At 51.6% G+C, this 23,543-nt stretch overlaps 1 protein-coding gene across 4 annotated transcripts in view; it reads right to left on the reverse strand.

Moving 5' to 3' along the window:
* The window catches only part of Zc3h18 (zinc finger CCCH-type containing 18), a 51,649-nt gene that overhangs the window by 12,445 nt on the left and 15,661 nt on the right, over positions 1–23,543 (reverse strand). For 3 of the 4 annotated variants that reach the window (XM_048792483.1, XM_015495968.2, XM_048792482.1), the window contains 5 exons: positions 16,989–17,137; positions 16,592–16,684; positions 15,757–15,914; positions 11,233–11,350; positions 9,617–9,885 (listed from right to left, as the gene is read on the reverse strand). In XM_048792483.1, the coding sequence (XP_048648440.1) occupies positions 9,617–9,885; positions 11,233–11,350; positions 15,757–15,914; positions 16,592–16,684; positions 16,989–17,137 (787 nt within the window). The remainder of the gene's footprint in view (positions 1–9,616; positions 9,886–11,232; positions 11,351–15,756; positions 15,915–16,591; positions 16,685–16,988; positions 17,138–23,543) is intronic. The other variant, XM_048792484.1, reaches the window with a different exon arrangement.

Consider the following 23,543-nt stretch of genomic DNA (forward strand, 5'->3'; position numbering starts at 1 on the left):
CGAGGGTTCTCCACCACCGCATCGTGTGTGTCGGGGTGGCTGTGACCAGCACTACCTGGGTTATGTGGGAACATGAGAACAGCTGCCTGCTGGTGATCTCAGAACCTGTTTGATGGCCACAAGCCAGCAGGCACCAAGCCTGTGGAGAATCCAGGGCAGCAGCAACGCCCAGCACTCAGAGCCTCCTCAAGGACACGCTACTGAGGCTTAAGTCCCTGTTATCTCAGCCCAAACCTGAGGGCTATAGGCACATCCGGGTGCTACCTGGAAAGTAACCCAGGAAGGAAGAGAAAACCTCGCTGCCGATTTCCCCAGCGCAGGCCACTAGGTAGCTGCTTTCACCTTTACACTTCCTGCATGTCCTCATCCTGAAAATGGAACAGGAAACGGACACCGTGCTCACCAAGGCCATGGTGAGGCTGCCTCCTTCCAGATGTACTGTGATGCTGTTCAAAGGGAGAGGATGGACAGATGCTTGAGCCGGTCTCCATCGCAGCATGGAAAGTGAAGCGGACAGAGGCGGACAGTGCCCCATTCTGGCCCCAGGAAAACCTGCAGGGCCTCTGGAGATGGGCACCTCGAGTGTGTCCTGAAGGCTCCCCGCCGAGGCTGGGGCTACCAATGGGCCTTGATGTCCTCACCACTGCAGGGCAGGCACCAGGCCCTGCCAGGCAGGAATGCCACGCAGCAAGCCATGTTCCCAAGCACAGCAACACAGCACACGCATTTCTGTTTATGTGCAGCCAGACACTTTAATCTTTTTTTTCAGGACTGGGGATTGAACCACTGAGTTACATCTCCAGCCCTTGTATTTTTTTCATCTTGAGACAGGATCTTGCTAACTCGCCCAAGCTGGCCTGGAACTCGAATCCTCCTGCCTCAATCTACTAAATAGCTGGGATTATGGTCACGGGCCACCACACCCGGCTTATTTTTATTGGATTACTCCAGTGATTCACTATGGCACATGATTGGTGTTTGCTTTACAGTGATGATCTAAGATTCCTTTTAAAAGGTATTTAAGTTAAAAAAGTGAAAATATTTAAAACATGCAAACAAACAACATAGATGGTATCTGGATACCGAAATTCATGTTGGTGGCAGGAGCCACATCTGCCTGGTAATTATGCGGTTCCTCAGTCACGCCCGTGCCTACTAAAGACGATGTCAACAAGCTGAGCCCTGCGGGTATCTGTCCCCAGTTTGCGGGGAGTCAAACCATGAAAAAACTGCTTTCAGATGTGGACACACAATTGAAACCAACAAGGCAAGGGCAGACACCCCAGGAGGAGCAAGGGTGGGCAGTCAACAAAGAAGGGGCCCCCTCCGTGGCCCTGGGTGCACACCAGGAGCCAGCACACTGTGCCGGGAAGGGCAGGGAGGGTACCTCTCACCACTCTGCTCCTGCCCTGAGGTGGCCAGATGGCCGTCTGGGCTGAGGAGGAGGCTGCCGAGCTGCACCTTTTTTTCCCCAAGACACCCCGAGAAACCTGAGGCCAAATCCCTTCCCCTCGAAAGGACACTCAGCCCGAGCACCCTGCTCAGACCCCGAAAGCCAAGGGGACAAAAGAGAACAGAACACAGAGCCGCAGCTTTCCCAAGGGCCTGCGGGGTCCACAGGAGTGTGCTCAGCCACTCTGTGGAGGCAGTGGCTGGGAGGAAGCAGGCTGTTCGGGGATGACCTCAAGAAGGCCAGCACAGGCTGGGATTTGCATACACACCTCTGGAGAGGAAAGATCCCGCAGGTGATCTCTGACCAAGGAAGCCACCTTCCCCACAGCGGGCAGCATGCTCTTATCTGCTAGGAACTGTCCTTCGTCCAAGGCTGCGGGAGGCTTGAGGGGCAAGGGTCATTGTGCTGCCCAGACACCGAACCAGCAGCACAAGTGGCCCAGGGCAGCGCAGCCTCTATCCAGCTGACACAGAGCCAGCACCAAGGGCGACCAGGCAAGGGGGACAAACCCAGGTGTGCCTGGGCTCCAGTCTGGGCAGCTGCCAAATTGGGGGGCCAAAGAAGAAAGATAAAACTAGACGGCCACTCCCTTCTAAACTCACAAGGCTGAACATCTAATGAAGACAGAAAGGGAAGGCAAAGCCTGTGGTTCCTGCTCCGACTACACTTGTCCACATCTACTTCTGGAGAAATCTGATGCCCTCACCCCAATCTGCCAGCACTGGTGGGGCGACAGTCAACAGGTGTGCGCTCTGCGTGCTTGGGACACTGAAAAGGCCCAAGGCAGCTGAGTGCCTGTGGGGCTGCCATGGGGCTTTTCTGGCCTTCTGCTGGGCCCTCCACCATGGCCACCATGCACATCTTTGTCCTTGCCTTGGTGGATGGTTCCCAACACCATCTCCCACCTCCACCACGTCCATCCACCTGACCAGGCACAACCCTTGGTGTCCCATGCTGGAGGACAACTCTTGATAGTTCAAGAGATAGTTAGGTAGTCCTCCCTACCTACACCACTCACCATCTGGCCCTCTCTCAGGGACCCGCACACAAAATCCACCATTGCCAGACAGCACGTGGCATAATGGGCCTCCAACGCAACACAAGGCCAGCAACATGGGCCCAGAGCACCTCACTCCGAAACTCCATCCACACGGCTGAGGTAATGGAAATACCTGGTAATCCCCACTGGCCAGAGTCCAGGACCCAAACTTGGAAGTCCCAGCATGGAGCAGGGTTTTCCTAAGGCCTATGCATCCAGAGTCTGCTCACGAGGGGCTGCCACTGAAGCTGGATGGCCTTTTTCCAAGTGAGGGTCCGGAAGGTGAGGTGAGACAGATAGGCTTTGTCCATAGGGGACCCCTACAGATCACAGACTCAGTGTTTCAATCCTGAGTTTTGAAAATGCACTGGAATCTAAGCACACACGTGTGAACCTGGGAGAAACACACGAGGTGCTGTGTCACGCTCCACCCACTGCCGTTAGTTCCTGCAGGAGTAGAAAGAAGAAACCCACATGGACTGCTTCCAGGTGCAGGTCAGCACCAAGGAAGTGCGCCTTCTAACGCCTGTAAGGCTACCTACCAACGCTGCCCTGGGCTCTTTCTGTTACTGTTCCACTGCCCATCCTGGATCCACCCTATAGAAGAACTCGACAGGCTCAGTAATGTTTTCTAATTCACGACCGTGTTTGTAGACCCGTGTGTATCTAGTACCTGCAGATACCAGGCGCCTACAGTCAGATGGAGTACCCCAGTGAGCACTACACTCATCCGCTCACCAACCTTCATCAAAGGGCGGGTGGAGCTGCTGGAGCAACTCCCTGGCTACACAAATCAAGAAGTTACACACGGCACAATCAAGAAGTTACACACGTTTCCCTGAAGGGCTCAGTGGCTCTCTCAGAGCCAGGCAGTTAAGCAACATCCAGAACAGGTCAGAAAGACCAGGGGAGGCTCATTAAATCCTCAGGGGAGTTTCTTTGTGACAACAGAAAGATCCATGATAGCATTAAGAGAGTTCTTACAAGGACTGGGAAATTCTAGCTTTGAGCAATCTCCAACCCTTGGCTCATCAGGAGGCAGCTAAGCATAGCACAGAGCAGGCGGTGAGTGGGTGGGTGGCTACAGAGTGTCACACACATCCTGCCATCTGCTGACCGCCCAGGTGCTGTCATCAGATGCACTCAGGGTCAGCAGAGGAGACCTAGGCACCGATCTTTACGACTCACAGGAGCAAGTTCTCATGTGAGTTCCACCCTGTAAGACCTGCTCACCACAGGGACAGTTCTGAAAGGCTGGCAATGGAACCTGGCTGCACAGCCAGCACCAGTGCTGGGCAGGGCTTGGGGGGGACAGTGCGCTCCAGAAACCAGGGAGGGGAAGTTGCTTGAGAGAAATGCAACACCTGGTTCTGCAGCAGTGGAGACAGGGGCCAGGTGCAGCAGACCTGAATGACTCACCACAGTGCAGAACCTCCTGGGCAGCAGGCCACACGGCCTCGCCCACACTGTGAAGGGCACGTCTCAGACAGCTGCAGTAGGTCACAGCACACACCAAGACCCTGACCTGCCGAGGCCCTTCCAGAAGGCCAAAGTAGCATTTCTTAGCTTTCCCCGCCCCATCCTGGCCCACCTGAAGCCCTGGGACACCTCACACTGGCACATAAGTGCGAGGCAACCTGAGATGAGGCGACAGCTGAAGGAGGCATGTGCCGGATGGGGCAGTGTGTGGGGTGTGGATACAGAGGTGACTGTGACCCCACCAGGAAAACAGTGTGGCTTTGTGAGAACCAAGAACCAGAATGGTGAGTAGGTCCTGAGGTGGGCTAGGCCCACCTGATGGGAGCAAGAAACCTAGCAGCTTGTGCCCAGGGGCACCAACAGCTGTAAATGTGAATGTGACTCCAGTGCAAGCCTCCTAAGACAGTGGCAGCCTGGGCGACTCCCACAGGAAGGCCCAATGACCACTGGCATCTGTGACTCTGTGCAGGGGCTGGTCTCAGCCGCGCCAGCTGAGCACACCCAGCAGCCCGGCTTTGCAGAGCAGTTTGAGGCTGGCAGCGGGAATTCCCCTCCTGCACAGATGCGTTTTATGGAGCTGGTGGGAAGGCCCGGCTCTAGTTTAAATATAGCCAGGCCCAGAAGTAGGCAAAAGGTCTGCGAGGCCCAGTTATGAAATACCAACGTGAACAATGACGCAAGACTCAGAAAGGCCACGCTGCTGCTTGCCAGCCAGGCCTGCAAGGGCTGCCAGACATTCCTAGAGGACCCCAAAGAAAACAGGCTGGTCTCAGCACGCAGGGCTTGGGGCAATAAAAAACGGCCACCCCCAAACAGAAACAAGGGCGGAGTACAGCCACCTGGAGGCGGGGGCAGTGGTGTGCTGGCTGGGCGGGCCCGGGCCAGAACCCCTGCAGGAGCGCTCAACGCCTCTCCACGGCCTTTCCCGGGATGCAAGTCTGCTGTCTGTTCTTAGGTGAAAAAAGTTCTGTGTGGTAAACCCCCATCTGTTGGAGGCTGTCCCACTAATAAAAGGCGGTCACACACGCTCTACTCCCAGAGTCAACTCCCTGGAAGAGTAGCTGCATTCATTCTGCTTCGAAAGGAAAAAGGAACAGGAGCTCTGCACTGGGAATTCTGCCCTGATGAGATGCTGGCCTCAGAGGATAACAAGACCCAGACCCCAGGACCCAGGATGCTCAGCACCTGGGAGGCTGAGCTGATTCCAGGTGACCACAGCCTAGCCTTGCTGACAGGCTGCTGGCTGGGCTGGTCACAGGAAAACAAGGCAGTGTTCTGGGAAGAAAAGAAAAGGGCTGAGAGTCAAGTTGAATGGGATTAAGCCAGGTCAGAAACAGGACACGGCTTTGCTCAGCTGCTGAGAAAAACTGTCTGATTTGGGACAAATGCCCTGAGTCCTGAGGGTCCTGAGCCTGCCTGTGAGTCTGGATGGGCCCAGACAGCCACGAGTTCCCCCGAGGCCCACTGATGCGAGGGTCCACCTGTGCACGTCTGGCCTGCCGCCCGGTGGCCACACCAACCAACTCCCAAGGGCTTCCCTCTGGAGGCAGGTGTGCGGGCACTACAGCTGTGCACCTGCCTCCTGCCCCTGCCCCTGTGCCCAGCTGCGCACACTTCACCAGCACACTCCTCTACAAGAAGCACTGGAGTGGGAAGAGCTCCCGGTTTCTTGGACACCAGTAGGGGCTGGAGAGGGCCATGGCCAGAGTTGCATTTCTTAGTAGCACCTCCGTAAGCCACAGATGTGGACTCCTGATGAGACTCAGGAAGCCACAGCTGCACTTGGCACTGTTAAGAGTCCTTCTTGCATCTGTGCTGAGACCAAGGGTCTGGACAGGCGTGAAGACAGCCATTTTATGGCTCTGGAAGGCAGAACAAGCTAGTTCTATATGCAGAAACCCTTCTGTAGTTTTATCAGTCCTACAACAATCAACTGAATTGCACCTGGCAGAAATGTAGGCTGCCATAAATACTAAATGCCTCAAAACATTTGTCAAATGTCAGCATCAGACTGTCCTGGGTCTCAGGACAGGCACTGAGACTGCTGCCCTCCAGGGGACAATAAGAAGTCTGTGATAATACAGTACTGGGGTACTAAGAGCTATGGGAGGGCAGAAGAAGTGGGGAGACCTCTCTTAGCAGGAATTTGAGCAAACCCTGTAGGAAGTGAGAGGCTGCCCACCCAGGAGAGGGGACGCTGCCAGCCAAGAGCAGAGGCGGCTGCGGCCCTGTCTTCCTAACAGTGGTCCAATGGACTGAGTCCAGGCTGAAAATGCAGTACGTTTTAGGAAAAGCAGGGAAAATAGTTTCCATAAAGAAAACAGGTTTAAGCCAGGCACAGAGGCACACAGCTGTAATGCCAGCTACTCAGGAGGCTGAGGCAAAAGGAACTGCACTTCAAGGCCAGCCTGAGTAACTTAATAAGGCTCTGCTTCAAAGTAAAAAGAGAAGGGTTGGGGATGTAGCTCGTGGTACAGCGCTTGCCAAACATGCAGAGGGCCCTGGATTTGATCCCCAGTACTGGCGGGGTTGGGGGGAGGCCTGAACCTGGGTGCGGTGTTGTGCACCTATCATTCTAGCTAGGGCAGAGGCAGGAGGATTGCTTGAGCCTGGGAGCTTAGGGCCAACCTGGGAACACAATGAGCTCCTGCCTTGAAAAACGCAGGAAAGGCTTGAGAGGGCCCAACACCAAAGCAGCACTGGCTCTTCTGTTGGATGACTTCAGAGCCACTTTAAGAGTTCTTTTATTGGGGGGGGGGCAGTACTGGGGATTGAAATCAGGGGCACTAGACCCCTGAGCCAGATCCTTAGCCCTATTTTATATTTTATTTAGAGATAGGGTCTCACTGAGTTGCTTAGCACCTTGCTGTTGCTGAGACTGGCTTTGAACTCTCGATCCTCCTGTCTCAGCCTCCTGAGCTGCTGGGATTACAGGTGTGCACTGCTACCTGGCAAAAGTTCTTTAGAGCGCTTGCCAAGCAAGTGTGAGGCACTGGGTTCGATTCTCAGCACAACTTGTAAATACGTAAAATAAAGGTCCATCAACAACTAAAAAACATTTAAAAAAAAAAAAAAAGAGTTCTTTAAAGCAGTCCTTTGTAGAACAAACTCTTTTGACACATGAGGAAACATGTGACTCATTCTGAACACTCTCTAGGAATGTCACTTGGACTACCACTGGCCAGTACAGCATATGAGGAGATCCATCGCTGCACCTGGGAACGTGCCGTCAATCTTTGCACCCACTGGAGCTGCACACTGCTGCAGAGGGGCAATCCAGAGCCCACTCTTGCTAACAGTGCTCGCGGAAAGGCAGAGCCCAGCCAGGAGGACAAGGCATGGAGACAAAGGGCCCATTCTCGTCCTCTGATGGACAGTCGACCCTTCCAGATTCTAAAGGCTGAAAATGGGCCTTTTAAAGCGCAAATAAAGAGTGTTGTGAGAGGTGGGAGGGGAAGGAAGGGAGCAGGGGGTTAGCAATGATAGTGGAATGTGATGGACATCATTATCCAAAATACATGTATGAAAACATTAATTGGTGTGAACATACTTTATATACAGAGATGTGAAAAATTGTGTTCTATGTGTGTAATAAGAATTGTGATGCATTCCGCTGTCATATATTTAAAAAATAAAAGCAACTTAAGAAAAAAAATCCCTGAGTTAAAGAAAATATATTTGCAGTGCATGGACCTTGGAAAGGCTTTGGGGCACTTCCCAATAAGGAGCTGCTTTAAGCCCAGCATGGTGGCGCACGCCTGTACTCCCAGTGGCTGGGGAGTTTGGGAGGAGGATTGTGAGTTCAAAGCCAGCCTCAGCAACTGCGAGGATCTAAGCAACTCAGTGAGACCCTGTCTCTAAATAAAATACAAAATACGGCTGGGATGTGGCTCAGTGGTTGAGTGCCCCTGAGTTCAATCCCAAGTTATCCTCTCCCCTCCCCCCTACCAAAGAAGCTGTTTTGATCCCTTTCCCACATTTTGCCCCGTGTCATGGGAGGGTGTTGACACCAGCAAAGCATGAGATGGGATGGGATGATGTCATTATTAAGCTTTTCAGAAGAGGTCTTAGAACTCCAACGTGGAAAGGACAGTATCCTCAAGCGATGCAAGGGCAATGCATGTAGGAGAATGAGGCTGAACCCCTGCCTCACACTGTATACAAAATGCACCTTAAAACGGCTCAACAGCTTAAAAATAAAAGCTGCAGCTATGAAACTCTTAAGAGGAAACACCTCTTGTGACCTTGGATCAGGCAATGTCATCTCAGACATGATACCAATAGCACAAGGGTTCAAAATAAAAACAGATACCAATGACAACAACAGGACAGCACAACGACTGGCAGAATGGGGACGCGGCTGCCAACGAGAGACTCAGCAAGGGCCTGAATGCAGAATGTAAGAGCTGTTAGAGCAGCAGCACTGAGAGGCCAAACTGCAAGATGGGGAAGGGTGTGGAGAGAGACTTCTCCAGAGATGCACAAACGGCCAGTGAGCATGAGACAGGCTTGGTGTCTCAGTCCCCAGGGAAACACGCTGTGAGGCAGCAGCACGGGCACACGTGGGGACGGCCAAGGGGCAACAAGAGTGCTACAGAGGGGGTGGGGGGGGCTGCACCTGGAAGACCCTCTGCGGGCCCTCAGGAAGCGACACCATCACCAGGTGACCTTGGGATTCCTCAGTGCCCGGCCCAGGAGAACTGAAGTCCACACGACACACAACAGTGTTCACAGTCACAGCAGCCAAAAGGTGTAAGGTCGAATGTGCATCAACAGTGAGTGAATAACGACAATGTGGCGTGGCCGTGATGCTGATCCAGCTACAGGAAGCAATGAAGGACTGAAACAGAAATGCTGTAACCTGGATGAACCTTAGGTATTCTAAGGGAAAGAGGCCAGATGAGAAGACCACCGCCAGGCTCTGCCACCCCACACCCCCTGAACATGCACACGCACGAGGACGCGGCAAGTGGGGGTGGAGGAGACGGGAGAGGCTGCCAGTGGGTAGGGAGTTCTTTCTGGGAGACGAGAGCGCTCTCAAGGTATTGTAGTCAGGACTGCACAACTTTGTGATCACACCAGAAACCACCCCACTGGGCGTTGTAACAGGTGCGCCGCGAGGCACACCCACTGTATCACAGGAAAGCTGTGGAAAGTGCACACACACAACTTGCCCAATTCTCCGAGGCCAGCATTCCACCCTAGTACCACGTGCATTCAGACACACGCAGGGCGTCCTCCGAGTGCGGGCCCAGGCCCGGCCCTGCCTCTGGGCCTTGGCCTTGTCCAGCACAGCGTGCCCAGGCGCTCAGCAGGCGGCAGGCCGTGGGCTTCCTGGGTGGAAGGATGTGTGCGCTGCGTTCCAGCTGCAGGAGCAGCACACAGCCGGCGGCAGGCGCTCAGCAAGCCTGCGCCCTGCCCAAGCTCGGGGCAGAACTGTCTGGGCTTAGGAGAGGGGCGCAGTGCGGAGTGTGCACTACCCAACAGCTGCCCACGACGGGCAGCACCTACCCCACACAGCGCACCTGTTTCTTGGCCACTGCGCAGGTTGCCCGTCCAGGGGCTGCCTCGCAGCAGCCGCCATCCACCAGCTCAGGGCAGGCGCCCATGCTCAGGACCCCACCCCCCAGGATCAGGTGGCCTACCTTGGTGGCTGCGGGGAGCGGGGCTTTGGCTTCTCCTTCTCCTTCTCCCGCTCCTTGTCCCTGTCCCGGTCGCGGTGCTGTCGGTCCTTGTCGTCGCGCTTGGCGCGCTCGCGCTCCCACTCCTCCTTCCTCCGCTGCCGCTCCTTGTCCCGCTCGCGCTCCCGTTCGCGCTCGCGCTCCCTCTGCCGACGCTCGCGCTCTCGGTCGCGCTCCCGTTCGCGCTCGCGCTCACGCTGTCTGCTCTCTCGCTCCCGCTCCCTCTCCCTTTCCTTCGTTAGAAAGGCAAACACACGCGCGGTCAGCGGGCGGCCTGGTGGACCGGCAGAGGAGGGAGGGAGGAGCAGGGGCTGCGTGGGGACCGCCCAGGCCACGGAGTGCCCAGGGTTCTCCGCAGAAGGCGTTAAGACACAGGCAGGGGCCAATCAGAGAGTGAGGTGGCCCTGACCGCCACCCCCAAACCTGTCACCCGTCTGGCACGAGCTGTGCACAGCTGGCCTCCTGCACAGGACCCAGAGGACATGGCCTCTGGACACGCTCCTTCCTCTAGGATGGAGCCGGCACAGCTGCCCATGCCAGCAGGTGCGCGGAGGGCCCCCTGGGTGGTGCCTGGAGGAGTGGCACCCCGACACAACCCTTGGTGCAGACGTGGGCATCCCCTGAGACTCAGTGTCAAAGCAGAATGAAGCCCGAGCCAGCACACCTGACAGACTCTGGGCTTTCCTCCAGGGACACGCTGTGCACACCGTGCCTTCCTGCTGCCCCCACCCTCCAGCAGAGGAGGGTCACAGTGCGGCCCTGGGTAGGGACAGGATACCAGGAGCCTGCAGCCCAACTCCAGGAGGAAGCTGCTCTGTAGAGCAGGTGGGCACCAGAGGGTCGGCCAGGGGTTTTCTGGACTACAGGGTCCTCTGACCATCTGCTGAGCTCCTGGGGCCATGGCCACTTCCCTCTGGTCCTAAGAACTCCTGGCTCTGTCCTGAGTCACAACATAAAGCCTGCCAAACTACTTCTGAGGGATCTTTCCTGGAATAGTCTTTCCACGTCCCTCCCAGAACAGAGACCTGGGCTCACAGTCCACAGCCACTGAGCTCCCAGAGCCAGAGTGACTCAGGAGGAAGCACCAATGCAGAGCACCCTCTGCCTCACCAAGAAGGCAGAGTGGTCAGAGACGGGTCCTCAGCCTGTGGACTACAGGTGAGTAATAGGGCTAAGGAGACTCTCAGAGTCCCTTGAAAACTGGCATCAATGACCTCATGGGCGGTCTGACTTTACAAACTACGGCAAGAACAAAGTCCAGGGAAGCCCCTGTGCAGGTTACAAGCATTCCCAGGGTACCCAAATCAGTCCCCCAGAAACCACCAGTATGGGCTACATCTGACCCTTTGGTTCAACAGCACCTGTGCTGGCAGAATGAGCTCACGCGAAAGCCCGTCAATGAAAGGTGCTTCTGGCCAGGTGCAGTGTGCGGACCTCCAGTCCTAGTGACTCTGGAGGCTGAGGCTGGCAGGGTTACGGCCAGCCTGGGCTACTTAGATCCCTTTTCAAAGGCGGGAGGTGGCGGTGGTTTTAATGGTAAATCAGTGACATTCACATCTGCACATCTGAGTCATACTTACTCGGTAATTATGGTACGGTTCTGTTTCTGTGTATTGTACCCTGAAATTCTCGTACTGTCCACCACGCCAAAAGCGCTCTATTTCATAGTCATAGTAAGGATCCGCATAAGGCTCAAGTCTGAAAAGAGAGCCAGTAAGAAGCAAATCTTATCACTTAGGAATACTAGAGGCAAACATGCTACATGAAATACAAGCAAGGAGGACCCAACACCACGTTACGGAAACAACACACCATGACGGTATGGGACTTGGGCCAGGAAAGCAGGGCTGAGTCCGTACTAGGAAATCTGTAATGTGTGGTTACATCCAACAGCAGACCCGAAGAGGAAAAAGCACAGAATCATGTGCACAGATTTCGAAAGCACATCCAACAAACACTCAATACCCATTCCTACTGAAAGCACTCAGGAGAATGGGAACCCACACTCTCCCAACAAGACGGACAGAGGACCCTGGAGACCGCACAGCACCAGCTCGCTCTGTAAGGTACACGCAGACTCAACAACCCAGAGAGCTGATGAACAAGGACCCCGGTGAGGCAGAAGGATGGACAGAACCACTTGGAAACCAAAGTCCTCGTGGACATAGGTAAGGACTAGTTAGGAGACAGTGTGAGAAATTCATTCACAACACCAAGGAAGAAGAAAATCACTCAGGAACAAGAGAGTGTCAGCCAGAAATGGCAAGTTTATCCTGAAAAATACGAAGAACAGGCGAACAAACGAGAAGCCTTGGGCAGGCGGCTGAATGCCCAAGCCAGCTCTTCCTGCACTGCTCATAAGCATAAGCCCATTCCAGAGAACACCAGCGACCTTATTCATGAGGCTGCACAAGCAGATGCCCAGGTCACAGAGGAAGACATACCTACAAGCCAAGCCAATAAACCCCGAAAAAGTGCAGACACCCTCTGAGACACCACAACATCCTAAAGAGCCCCCGCCGTTCATGTCATCCTGTGCATGAAAACAAACAACTGATGGGGGAAGCTGGGAGCCCAGAGACAGACCCAAGGACACAGGCCGGGGTGGCTCCTCACTGAATGAGGCACCTGACCACCCCCTGGGGAGACACCCCCTGGGGAGACACCAGCACACCTGGGCTTTGCACCAGCCACACCAGCTGGAGGATGGCAGAGCCACAGCTTTACTCCTCTCCTTGGGGAGGGGAGGAGGACAGGGAGTACATGTGGCTCGCATGGGTCCCAGACACCTCCAGGGCAGGAGACTGCTCTCTAGGAGCTCCCCTCCAAGATCATAAGGGCTATGGCAGACATGAACCCCCAAGGCTCTTGCAGACAATGCCTGCATTTTTCATTCCTGCAGAGCTCAGTACTCGGTGGGTCTGTGATGGTGCCGGGTGCTGCAGACATGCAGGGGCAAGCAAACACCCTGAAGTGGGCCTGGACAAGAGAAAGCCAAAGGCCCCCAACACCATCAAGTCTCAGGGCTACATGTTCTCTGACACCAGGGCTCTGCCAGCATATCTGTTTTGGAAACATCATTTAAGCTAAATGGAAAAGCCTCTTTCTTGCAGAGTTTCCCTGGCACACAGGATGAGCCAGACAAAGACAGACAGCTAACAGAATGGAATGCACAAACTTCCTCAGCCTGGCTCGAGGTGGGCACCCATCAACATGCTGCTGTTAAGTGTGAGCTTGCTCACAACAGACTTCTCAGGCACTGTCTTGAAAAACACTGAGAAACATCTGTAATGAACCTGGAGGATGTTTGCTCAATTCATTGATGTAAAAACAAGTTCCACTCAAGAGTATCATGGTCTCCACAATCATTTCCCAAATTGTGTTTTGGGAAACCTGAGCTGTCAATGGGCCTCGCCCAAGGGTAGGCAAGGTTGGGCTCCCTGGCTGCATCTGGCAGATGGGATCGTGCACTCCTGGTCTGTAGAGTCTCTGATTAATCAGCGGGCACTGCAGTGTCCTGCACATACTCTGGCAGAAGGCAGAGACGCTCTGCATGACAGGTCTTCTGTGGGCCTGGAGCTCTAGGTGCACTACATCACCAGCAGGGTCCATGGGGCAAAACTGTTCCTCTCTGTAGAGGAGGTGGTTTCTGTCTACAGTCCACCCAGGAAGTGGCATGATAAGGTGCAAAGTGAAGCTGCTAGAGAATATGTAAGAATTAAAGTTGGGAGCTAGAAGTTTAGAGTTCAACCCCTTCACTTCAAAGACAAGGAAACCGAGGCTCAGAAAATAATACTAAAGATTCTAAAACATGCACCTCTGCTTTTTATGCCAAGTTATAAAGTATCTCTCAAAGAAACACAGTCTTGCAGGGATAGCACCTGTGCCACCCTCTACATGCTGCGGTAGAGCGGCCTTCCCCACTGGCCAAGGAGGGCCCTTCAGCCAAGCCAGGCGAAGGGAAACTTGCTGGGTCCACTTGGAGCAACCCAGTGCCAATGGTTCCCTCCTCCCTGTCCAGCCTCACTGTCCACAGGCCAGCTGGCACCCTCTCAGTGGCCAGGGTCTCACTCCTTCTGAACTTCCTCTTAACCTCTCAGTTCTAGCAGTTTCAACTGGCACTGGCTCGCTCCCTCCATGGTACCCAGTCTCTCCTGGTTTTGCAGCAAAATGGTGAACACTTCCTCCCACTGGCCACTCTTTGTTACAGGAAGTGGGTGATCTATGTCTGGCTGGGACTCTGACTGGCAGTCTTCCCCCAACATCTACAACAAACACTGGGGTGCAGAGATACTGACTCATACAGCCTGGGAGGGGTCAGGCACAAAAGCCCCCACATCCACTCTGAGCACAGAGAATGTTAAAAACCACAGGAACACAATGTAGTCAAAAGCCTGCTCTCGGGGCTGGGGATGTGGCTCAAGCGGTAGCGCGCTCACCTGGCATGCGTGTGGCCCGGGTTCGATCCTCAGCACCACGTACAAACAATGATGTTGTGTCTGCCAATAACTAAAAAATAGATATTAAAAAATTCTCTGTCTCTCTCTCTAAAAAAAAAAAGCCTGCTCAGCCCCACCTGCACAGCTTCAGCAGCTGAGGGCTGCTCCTGCACCACACGCAGGGCAGGACTGGAACCACAGGCTTCTGCACCAAGGCCAGGGCACTCTGTGAAGTCTGTCATCAAACCCTGGCACTGAACCACCTCCAAGCAGACACACCTCACAGCTCCCCATTCCAGCCAGGGGAACGGGAAACAGGGTGTAAAAACTGCCCTTCTTTCCCTCCTATAAACAAGCACATGAATTCAGAGTACTCTGTACTTCCTGAAGTCACACCACCTCCTGAACGCTCACCAATACTCCAGGTGTGAATGACAATACCATCGTGCACACTTTGCTCGAGAAGAGGCTCCTGAGCGTCAGCCCCCTGCCCACGGTGACCCTGCAGACATCTGGGCCACACTCAGTTCTGATTTAAACGTCCTTCTGCCATCTGCCAACATCCATGTGCAGAACTTCACTAGAAGGATGTGCATGTGTTCCCGTCCACAGGGAACCCTCCCAGCATATCCTGCAGGCAGACTCAACTCTACAGACGGTTCCCTTCGTGCCTGTGATAAAGTCTAGTCTATAACTAGGCACAGTGAGAGGTTGACGTAATAACGTAGACTATGACGATATGGGGTGACCAGAGTTACTTAAATTGCTCATCTCTGGAACTTTCCAGCTGAATTTTTGACCACCGGCAACAAACGGCATAATGCAAGTTGTGAGTAAGGGGCTCTGTGCCTGTGGTCTCCACCCTGGGTCCTGAGCACGGGCCCCACTGGCAGGACTGGCACCACACAGTGTGCGCCTGCCTGCCAACTTTGCAACATGACCACTGCCCCAAGACCCAGGTAGAGACAAGTCAGTGGGACCGCTGGGTGAGATGGCGGTCAGTTCCCAGGACCCGTGCCCTAACCTCACTGCTCTGCCAGCAGAAACCTGGCCCATTTCTGTCCTTTGAGTGTAAAGCACCATCCCTAGGGCAGAAGTGGGCAGGGGAGGCAGCACTTCCCAGGCCACGTGATGCCTTAGAATCTGACTCATTCAATTCCGCGTACTTTCTCCACCACGACTTTTAAATGCCAGCACTAAAGGTTTGGAGGGCAGAAATAGCACAGTATGGACAGTGAGAGGGCCATAGCGGCCACGCCCTTGGACTGCTGTGGCGGACGGTGCACATTCCCTGGCTCCTGGTGACCAGCAGAGTGAGGAGAGAGACACACCTAGGGGCTCCAGGGGCTTCCTTGACAGCTGCAGCCACCACAGGGCCCACCACCAAAGGCCAGCAAACAAGGGGAGGCGACTGCAGAGGGAGTCTGAATTAGCTCAGGGGTGGCATTTCCACGCCTTCAAGGATGGGTGGCACCAATGCCAAGGTGCCTTGAGACTCACATGTGGCCACTCTCACCAGAGCACTCGTGAGCGGGGGGCCACTTGATCCCCCCCCTTTGTGTTGGGGAACAAACTCTGGCTTCTGTTTGCTAGGCAACTGCTTTCCACCAAGCTCTCCCACCCCCTGATCTTCTGTAAGAGGAGGAAGAGCAGAGCATTCCTTACGCTGTATCTCTGACATCTCTCGGGACCCGAGAATTCCAATCTCGGAAAACTTCATTTTCTTTGTCAAACTCGCGTTCATCTTCACCAATGGTCACCGTGAACCTTTTCTCTTCAAAATCAGGTTCCTGTTCTTTTCGAATGGTTGCTTTTTTTAAAACCTACCATTGGAGGAAGAAAGAAGTCACAGTCACCGTGAGGGACGCAGGGAAAAGGTCTGCTGAGGCTGATGGCAAGGGGGCAGACACAGGACCCCCAGCACCAGCACCTCTCGGGAGGGGCATGAGAGCAATGCTGTGGCTCATGCATGCGCAAGTGAGGCACAATGGAGCTTGTCACTTCCTGTGAACAGTGGAGGGACAGGACCAAGGTCCTTCGGTAATGAGGACCCAGTGTGGTGAGTATGCACAAGTGTGTATACTCAGAGGGCGTGTGAAAGGAGGGGCGCTGTCTTCCTCTCCCTGGAGAATGACCAGAGCACTAAGCAGGAGCCACACTGGGCAGTGACAGGAGCCCCAGGGGAGCAGGTGCTGGGCCTCAGGCGGCGGGGAGTGGGTCCTGGGCAGTGGGCCCCATGGAGTGGCTGGAGTCAGCCCTCTGTCTGCTAGGCTGCCCCAACCACCTAAAGATGGCATGTCTGTGTTCTGGGCTTGGCCTCCCTGGCCTCTTGGGGTGTGCCTGTGACCTGGGCCAACTCACAGAGACAATCAGACACCATTTCCATTCTTTTAACTCTTACAGGAACCACAGCAATACCCCATAGCTTCCAAAGCTCTGACTAGGTTTTGGTGCAAGGCAAGCCCATCATGGAGCCTCCTCAGGGCCGCTGGACCGTTACCTCCTTGGCATGCCGGAGTCCTCGCTCCCAGGCACTCTCTGTTGGAGGTTCTGGAGGGGGTGGAGGCAAGATCTCATCGACCACTGGCCCACCCTATTAAAAAAGTGGAAAAGTTGATAAGGCAAGCAAAACTTTAAAATCTAAAGGAAACGAAGCAAAACATCAACTAAAACACAAGCTTGTTGCACATGACTGACTCTCCCGCCCAAGCCTAAAGCGTCCCCCAAAACATCCAGGGCCACTCTGCATAGAAGCGTCCAAAAGGGCCACTCTATGCCTCTCCCCAGCCAGAAGATGCCTTGTCCACGAGGCATATACTAATTTGTCTTAAGCCTGAGATTCAGACAGTGCCCAGATGTTCAATATGCTAGCAATTAAAGAAGAGGTGTTCACGCACCCAAGGGTTGGCAGGCATCAGTGGGTGAGGTCCAAGAGGCGGGGCACCATTAGGCGGGAAAGGGTCAGCTTTGGTGATGAGGGAGTAGTTCCCTTTGTCGTTCACTCCGGGGTGTATGAACCTACAATTCATTCCCCAGGTACAATTTCCTGGGGAAACAAAAGTCAGGTCAATAAGGATGCCAGTAGCCTAACTGTATGGGCAGTGACTGGGATGAGCAGCAGCAGCATGTACTAAAGACCCGGAATGTTCTATATGGCCAGCTAGTGCTCCAGCGGTCCCTGGATGAGGAGATGGGTGTGCTGAGCCTGGAGAGACCCAGAGCCAGTGGCTGCAGTCAGGGTTGCCTGGCCTCCCTGCCCCTCCACAAGGCCAGGCAGCCTCTTGCACACGAGAGCGCCACAGCAGGCAGGCTGAGCCACCTGGGCCCTGGCTCAGCTGAGAGCTTCTGAGACAGCACTCCCTAGAGGATCCCCAGGCCCTGTTTCAAAGTCACTTTGTGAGGCGTGCATGCAGTTAGCCTCCACATCTGCAATTTGTACATCCATGATTCTCCAAATGTAGACTGAAATTATTCCCTGCATCATTACTAAACCTTTACAGACTTTTCTTGTCATTACTCCCTAAACAATACAGTATAACAACTGTTTCCACAGCACTTACACTGTGTTGGGCACTACCACTGATCTAGAGATGACTGAGTCTATGGAAGGCTGTGTGCAGGCTCTCTGTGAGTGCTATGCCATGTCACACCAGGACTTGAGCACCTGAGATGTCGGCATCTGTGGGGATCCTGGAGGATACTAAGGACAGTTGTGTATATCAATGAGCATTAATTAAAACAGAAAATTCTCAGAGCTCTGCAGACCCAAGGTTCAGTGCAGAGACATGCTGCAGCCTCCAGGCAGCCTCTTCAGGCACAGAGAACATTCACACTGAAGTAGAAATTGATGGGAAGCACTGACAATTACCAGAGTTCTGCAGGTCTATCCCAGGGTGATCTTCACCATCTCCATATATTTGTACTTATCAAAATTCTCAGAACCACTCTGGGATATTTCTGGGACTTAAAAATGTGTGATAAATTAAAGACACAGCGATGATTATAATAAAACTAGGCTTTTATACTTTGCTCACAAAGAATCAAAACTGATTTTCAGCAACAGAAAACCAGGATCATCAAGGGAAACCAATAAACTTTTCAGCACAAAATGTATAATGCCTTATCAGTGACTGAACTGCTTTTTTTAAACTTATTTTTTTAACAGAATATACAACGGGTTCAAAAACAAACATGGCTTAGAGGATCTACATAGTTTTACAAAACATTTTCAGTGGGTAATATGTAGCTAGATTTTAAGTAATTTAAAAATATATGTTCAATCCAAAACAATGATATTCGTTTTGAATATTTCTGTCAACAAATCACGTTTTCTCTTCTATAATTAAATAGAAACAGTCATTAGGTATTTAGGAAAAACAAACTTTACTTTTAAGCGTTATGAATAAAGCTGGTATTAAAACCAACTCAATATAACATAATAGCATTTGGTCTAAATTAAACATGAAATAAAGTATACTTAAAAAATTGTTTCTCTGGAAATTAAAAAAAACGACAAAATGACTTTTTAAAATTTCTAAAAATATTTAAGAGAATACACGTAAGTCAAAAGCAGCTGGAAACACTCTTCTGTGGGGTTGGGGTCCCCAGGCCTCAGAGGGCTCAGAAGCAAGACTGCAATCAGGCATGGAAGAGATCACAAGCACCATCCACTTCACAATCCAACCCACAACATCCACGCCACAGTTAACGTTGTTTGTTATTAAAATATAACAAAAGCTTACTGTAGAAAATTTTCAAGTACAGAAAAGTATTAACAATATAAATCACGCTTTTCTGCAATTTCCTTATCATATATATCTGGGTGGTAAATGAGCAGATACTTGCTATTTTTCGATATTCACAAATTTTCAAGACAAAAACCAAAGCACCACCCATAGGCCCACTACCAAAAGACACCTCAGGGCACGCATGTAGCAGGAGAGAAACGAGGAACAGGTGCGCCAGAGGAGGCCATGGAGCATGGGGAGGAAGGTGAGAGGGGGCCCAGGCATTCTGCCAGATGCAGTGACAACGCCCGGCCGGCTCCCCGGGCCGCCTATTACTGGCTGCTAAGCCAGCACCCGCTGAGAAGGGTCCTGAGCCCTGGCCACCCAAGCAAAGAGGAAGAGGGCTCCAGGAAGGAGGAGAGCTGTCTAGCAAAGGGCAGACACAGAACAAGAGTGCCTAAGCCCAGCACCAAACCACTGGGACTGAGGGGAGGGGAACCTTGACACCCCATCAGTACATTACTGTCATCATTTTAAAAGAATTTGTTTAAAAAAGGCAATGGAGGGCAGGGTTATGGCTCAGCGGTAGAGCACTTGCCTTGAATGTGTGAGGCACTGGGTTCGATCCAGCATCACATAAAAATAAAGTAGAGGGGGGCTGCGGTTGTGGCTCAGCAGTAGTGCGCTCGCCTAGGACGGGCGGGACCCGGGTTCGATCCTCAGCACCACATAAAAATAAATAAGTGAAATTAAGGTATTGTGTCCAACTACAACTAAAAAATAAATATATAAAGAAAAAAAGTAGAGGTATTTGTCTATCTACAACTTAAAAAAAAAAAAGTCAACAGAAGCAAAAATACAGATGTTTTAGAACAGCGAGGTCTTCTGCTTGTTGTTTTGGTATGTCTGGGGATTGACCCCAGGGATGCTCTACCACTGAGCTGTACCCAAGCCCTTTTTATTTTTTATTTTGAGGCAGGATGGCCTCAAACTTGCCATCCTGGGCTGGGGATGTGGCTCAAGCGGTAGCGCGCTTGCCTGGCATGTGTGTGGCCCGGGTTCGATCCTCAGCACCACATACAAACAAAGATGTTGTGTCCGCCGAAAACTAAAAAAATAAATATTAAAAAATTAAAAAAAAAAAAAAAAAAAAACTTGCCATCCTCCTATCTTAGCCTCCAGAGCTGCTGGCATCGCAGACCGCGCTGCCTCACCCAGCTGGTTGTCTGCTTCTAAATGGAATTTCACAAACACAAAACCTGGGTGAACTGCAATTCTGTGGGCATAAACAAACGCTCACTCTTCCCGTGCTAGGACTCTGCAAGTGGAAATGGAGACAAGCCAGAGCTGTCGAGACAGGCCCGGCAGCTCCTTCCCCCCTGCAACATCTAAGTGCCACCCTCAGCACATGGGGCTTCCCAGGAAGAGTATTCTTTTCTTAACTGGAGGGTGGGCACCTCGGCAATTCTACCCTTTTTTAAATTCAGCTTTATGCCCTATAGACACTGTATATGTTATACACATGTTTCATGATAACACAACTAGACATGGAAATGCAGGTAAATAAAAGTATCCACAGCTGTGAAAGGCAGCCAGTGAGGAACCCTTCCTACTCCGGGCCTCCAGGGCCCTGTGCCAAAAGCAGTCCTTAACTTACTGGACCAGTGAACCTCTAAGGACACACTTGCCAGTTTCCCTTGAGTACACTGTATTACTCTGTGTTGCTTTTTGTCACTGAACAATATAGCTACAAAAAAGGAACCCATACCTTAATAGAAACAGACCCAAACTGTGTCAGTGACACAGATACAACATATGTACAGGAAACTGCGGCACCTCTGGCCTGGCAGTTGCTGGCCACAATCCCATGTCCAACAACCGGGGATCCCTCTTTCCTAGTGTGAGGTCACCAGGAGCAGCATACACAGTGTCTGTGGTGTGCAACTGCATGAGAGCTCATGTGTGTTGGGTCCACAGACTACCAGAATCTTAGTTTTTGATTTGTTGAACAGCCAACCAATCCCATCCCTCAGACACACCATCCCCACATTTGCAAAGGTACTGCTAGAACAGCTGAGGTAATTTTACAGTGTTTCTACTTCCCACACAAAGTACTTGCTTTATACCCTAACTGTAAACAAAGCCTTCTGACACAGTGATTATATTTAAATTCCCCTCAGTCCCTTCTTTCCTGTTAGCCTGCATAATTCCAAGCAGGTAATAAACAGAGGTTGTCTAGGTAAAGAAAAGGTTAAAGTGCTTCAGTGGTTTTTCAAAAACACTTCACAAAAGGAAGTCAGAATACACACAAAAAAAAAAAGAAAAACAAAAACAAAAACAACAAACCCAGTAACTAAGCTTAAGAGCAAACCAAAGAGCTCCGAATCTGCATGTTGACAGGCCAGAAACCCAGTGAACCTCTGCACACCACGGGCACCAGTGACCACACAAGGACTCCTGGGTCGTATCCCTCCTCAGCTCACCACAGCAGAGGCGAGGCAGATAACCAGGCTCATTCAGGGAGACTCAGGATGCTCGTGTGGCAATTGAGAGAAGAGCACAACTTCTCAGCTGCTTCTTTAAGGAGCACAGACTTGAGACTAGCAGTTTTCTTAACCTTTTTTCCCAGCACCCTAGGTGGCCTGTTTATGGGGGTCATTTCTAGTGATATTTTCTGTATCCAAGCTAAATGAGAAACCTCAAAGATATTTCATGAATCTACTTAAAAATAAATCAAATGTCCGAAAACATAGATATTCCATGAAAACATTCCTTGACTACTTGACAGGAGGAGTGGCATGAGGTCTCCTCTGGCAGCTTCGTCCTGCTGACAGCAGCAGGATGCTCCATCTGCTTCTGTGCTCCAGGGTGGTGCAACTGCAGAGAGGTGCTCACAGCCCCCCAGACACTCTTGCTGCTGTCCCCACAGGCCTCCAGACGAGTGCTGTGCAGTGGGACCCCAGCTCTCATGAAGTTCTTGGTCTGTCTGCAACTCTGAGCGCACCTCTTCCCTGGCATGACTCTGCAGCACCACCCAGTGGTCAGGTGGAGAATTCGCTACACAATGGGAAGCAGATGCAGTCGGTGGCAGATTCCAATTTTCCAAAGTCTCATTTTATTTGAGAGTGCAGGTTTTAACACTGTTTGCAAATTGCCATTGTTCTATTTGAAGTGAGGGGCCCACATTCGTCCTGCCAAGGGCCTAGGCCCACAATGCTATGGTACATCTGTCTGTCATTTTTTCCAGGCACCATTCCATCACCTGTCACTCAAACCTCCAATGCACTGTCCCTTAAGACCCTCAAGTCCCTCTCAAGAGGCTTGGGTGTGGGGCGAGGGCTCCGTGCAAAAGGCCATCCCATTGTGCTGAGATGAACACTAAGGGATCTTTCACCATGGTGCAAAAGCTCTAAACTGGATTGTGGTGATCGCTGAACAACTTGGCAAATTCATTAAAAATCAATTAAAAACTGTACTCTTAAAATGTGTGAATTCTGTGGCATGTAAGCTGTACCTCTATGTTTCTTTATATATATACATATACATACATATATATATATATATATACATATATATATACATATATATATATACATATATATATACGTATATATATATACATATATATATATATGCATATATATATTTATTTTTTGATGGACCTTTATTTTATTTATTTGTATGTGGTGCTGAGAATCGAACCCTGTGCTTCAGGCATGCTAGGTGAGTGCTCTACCGCTGAGCCACAACCCCAGCCCTATGTTTCATTTTTTAGAAGACATTTACTTAAGTGTAAAGTTTAATTAAATTATAATGCTTACTGCTGTATAAGACGCTGAGTGGATCGGCACTCTTCATGAGCGCACGATGGTGAACACCTTACTACCAGCATGGTCTTAGTATTAGGAAACAGTTTTAACCTGCAGGAGGTGTCCTGATAGGGTCTCAAGGACCCCCAGGGGTCCCCAGTCCACACTCTGAGGCCTGCTGCTTTAAACACAAAAGAGAATGCAGGGATTTGAAAATGAACAAAAGATATTTCTTAAGGAAAATATACAAATGGCCAAGCAGCACATAAGTGGCTAAACACACACATTAGGAAAATACAAATCAAAACCATAAGGTGGCCCAGTACAATGGTGCATGCCAAGTCCCAGTGGCTCCGGAGGCTGAGGCAGGAGGATCACGAGTTCAAAGCCAGCCTTAGCAAAAGTGAGGTGCTAAGCAACTCAGTGAGACCCTGTCTCTAAATAAAATACAAAATAGGGCTGGGGATGTGGCTCAATGGTTAAGTATCTCTGAGTTCAATCCCCAGTACCCCAAAAAACAAAAAACACACAAGAGGCCACCTTGCACCCACTGGAAATGCTCCTACAGAAAATCAAAGCAAAGCTGGTGAGGGTGTGGAAATATGGGAGCCTTTGTGCACTGCCGGGGGACACAGAAGGGTGCACCCACTGTGGAATAGAGCTGGGCAGTTCCTCAAGACATTAAAAGTAAGGCTGGGGGCCAGGCGCTGGTACATGTATGTAATCCCAGTGGCTCTGGAGGCCGAGGCAGGAGGATCTCAAGTTCAATGCCAGTGTCAGTAATTTAGTGAGGCACTAAACAACTCAGCCAAACCCTGTCTCTAAATAAAATATTTTAAAAGTACTGGGGATGTGGCTAAGTGGTTAAGCACCCCTGGGTTCAATCCTTAGTACCAAAAAAAAAAAAAAAAGAAAA

The sequence above is a fragment of the Marmota marmota genome, unplaced genomic scaffold (genome assembly GCF_001458135.2).
Source record: "Marmota marmota marmota unplaced genomic scaffold, marMar, whole genome shotgun sequence".
Classification (NCBI taxonomy): domain Eukaryota; kingdom Metazoa; phylum Chordata; class Mammalia; order Rodentia; family Sciuridae; genus Marmota; species Marmota marmota.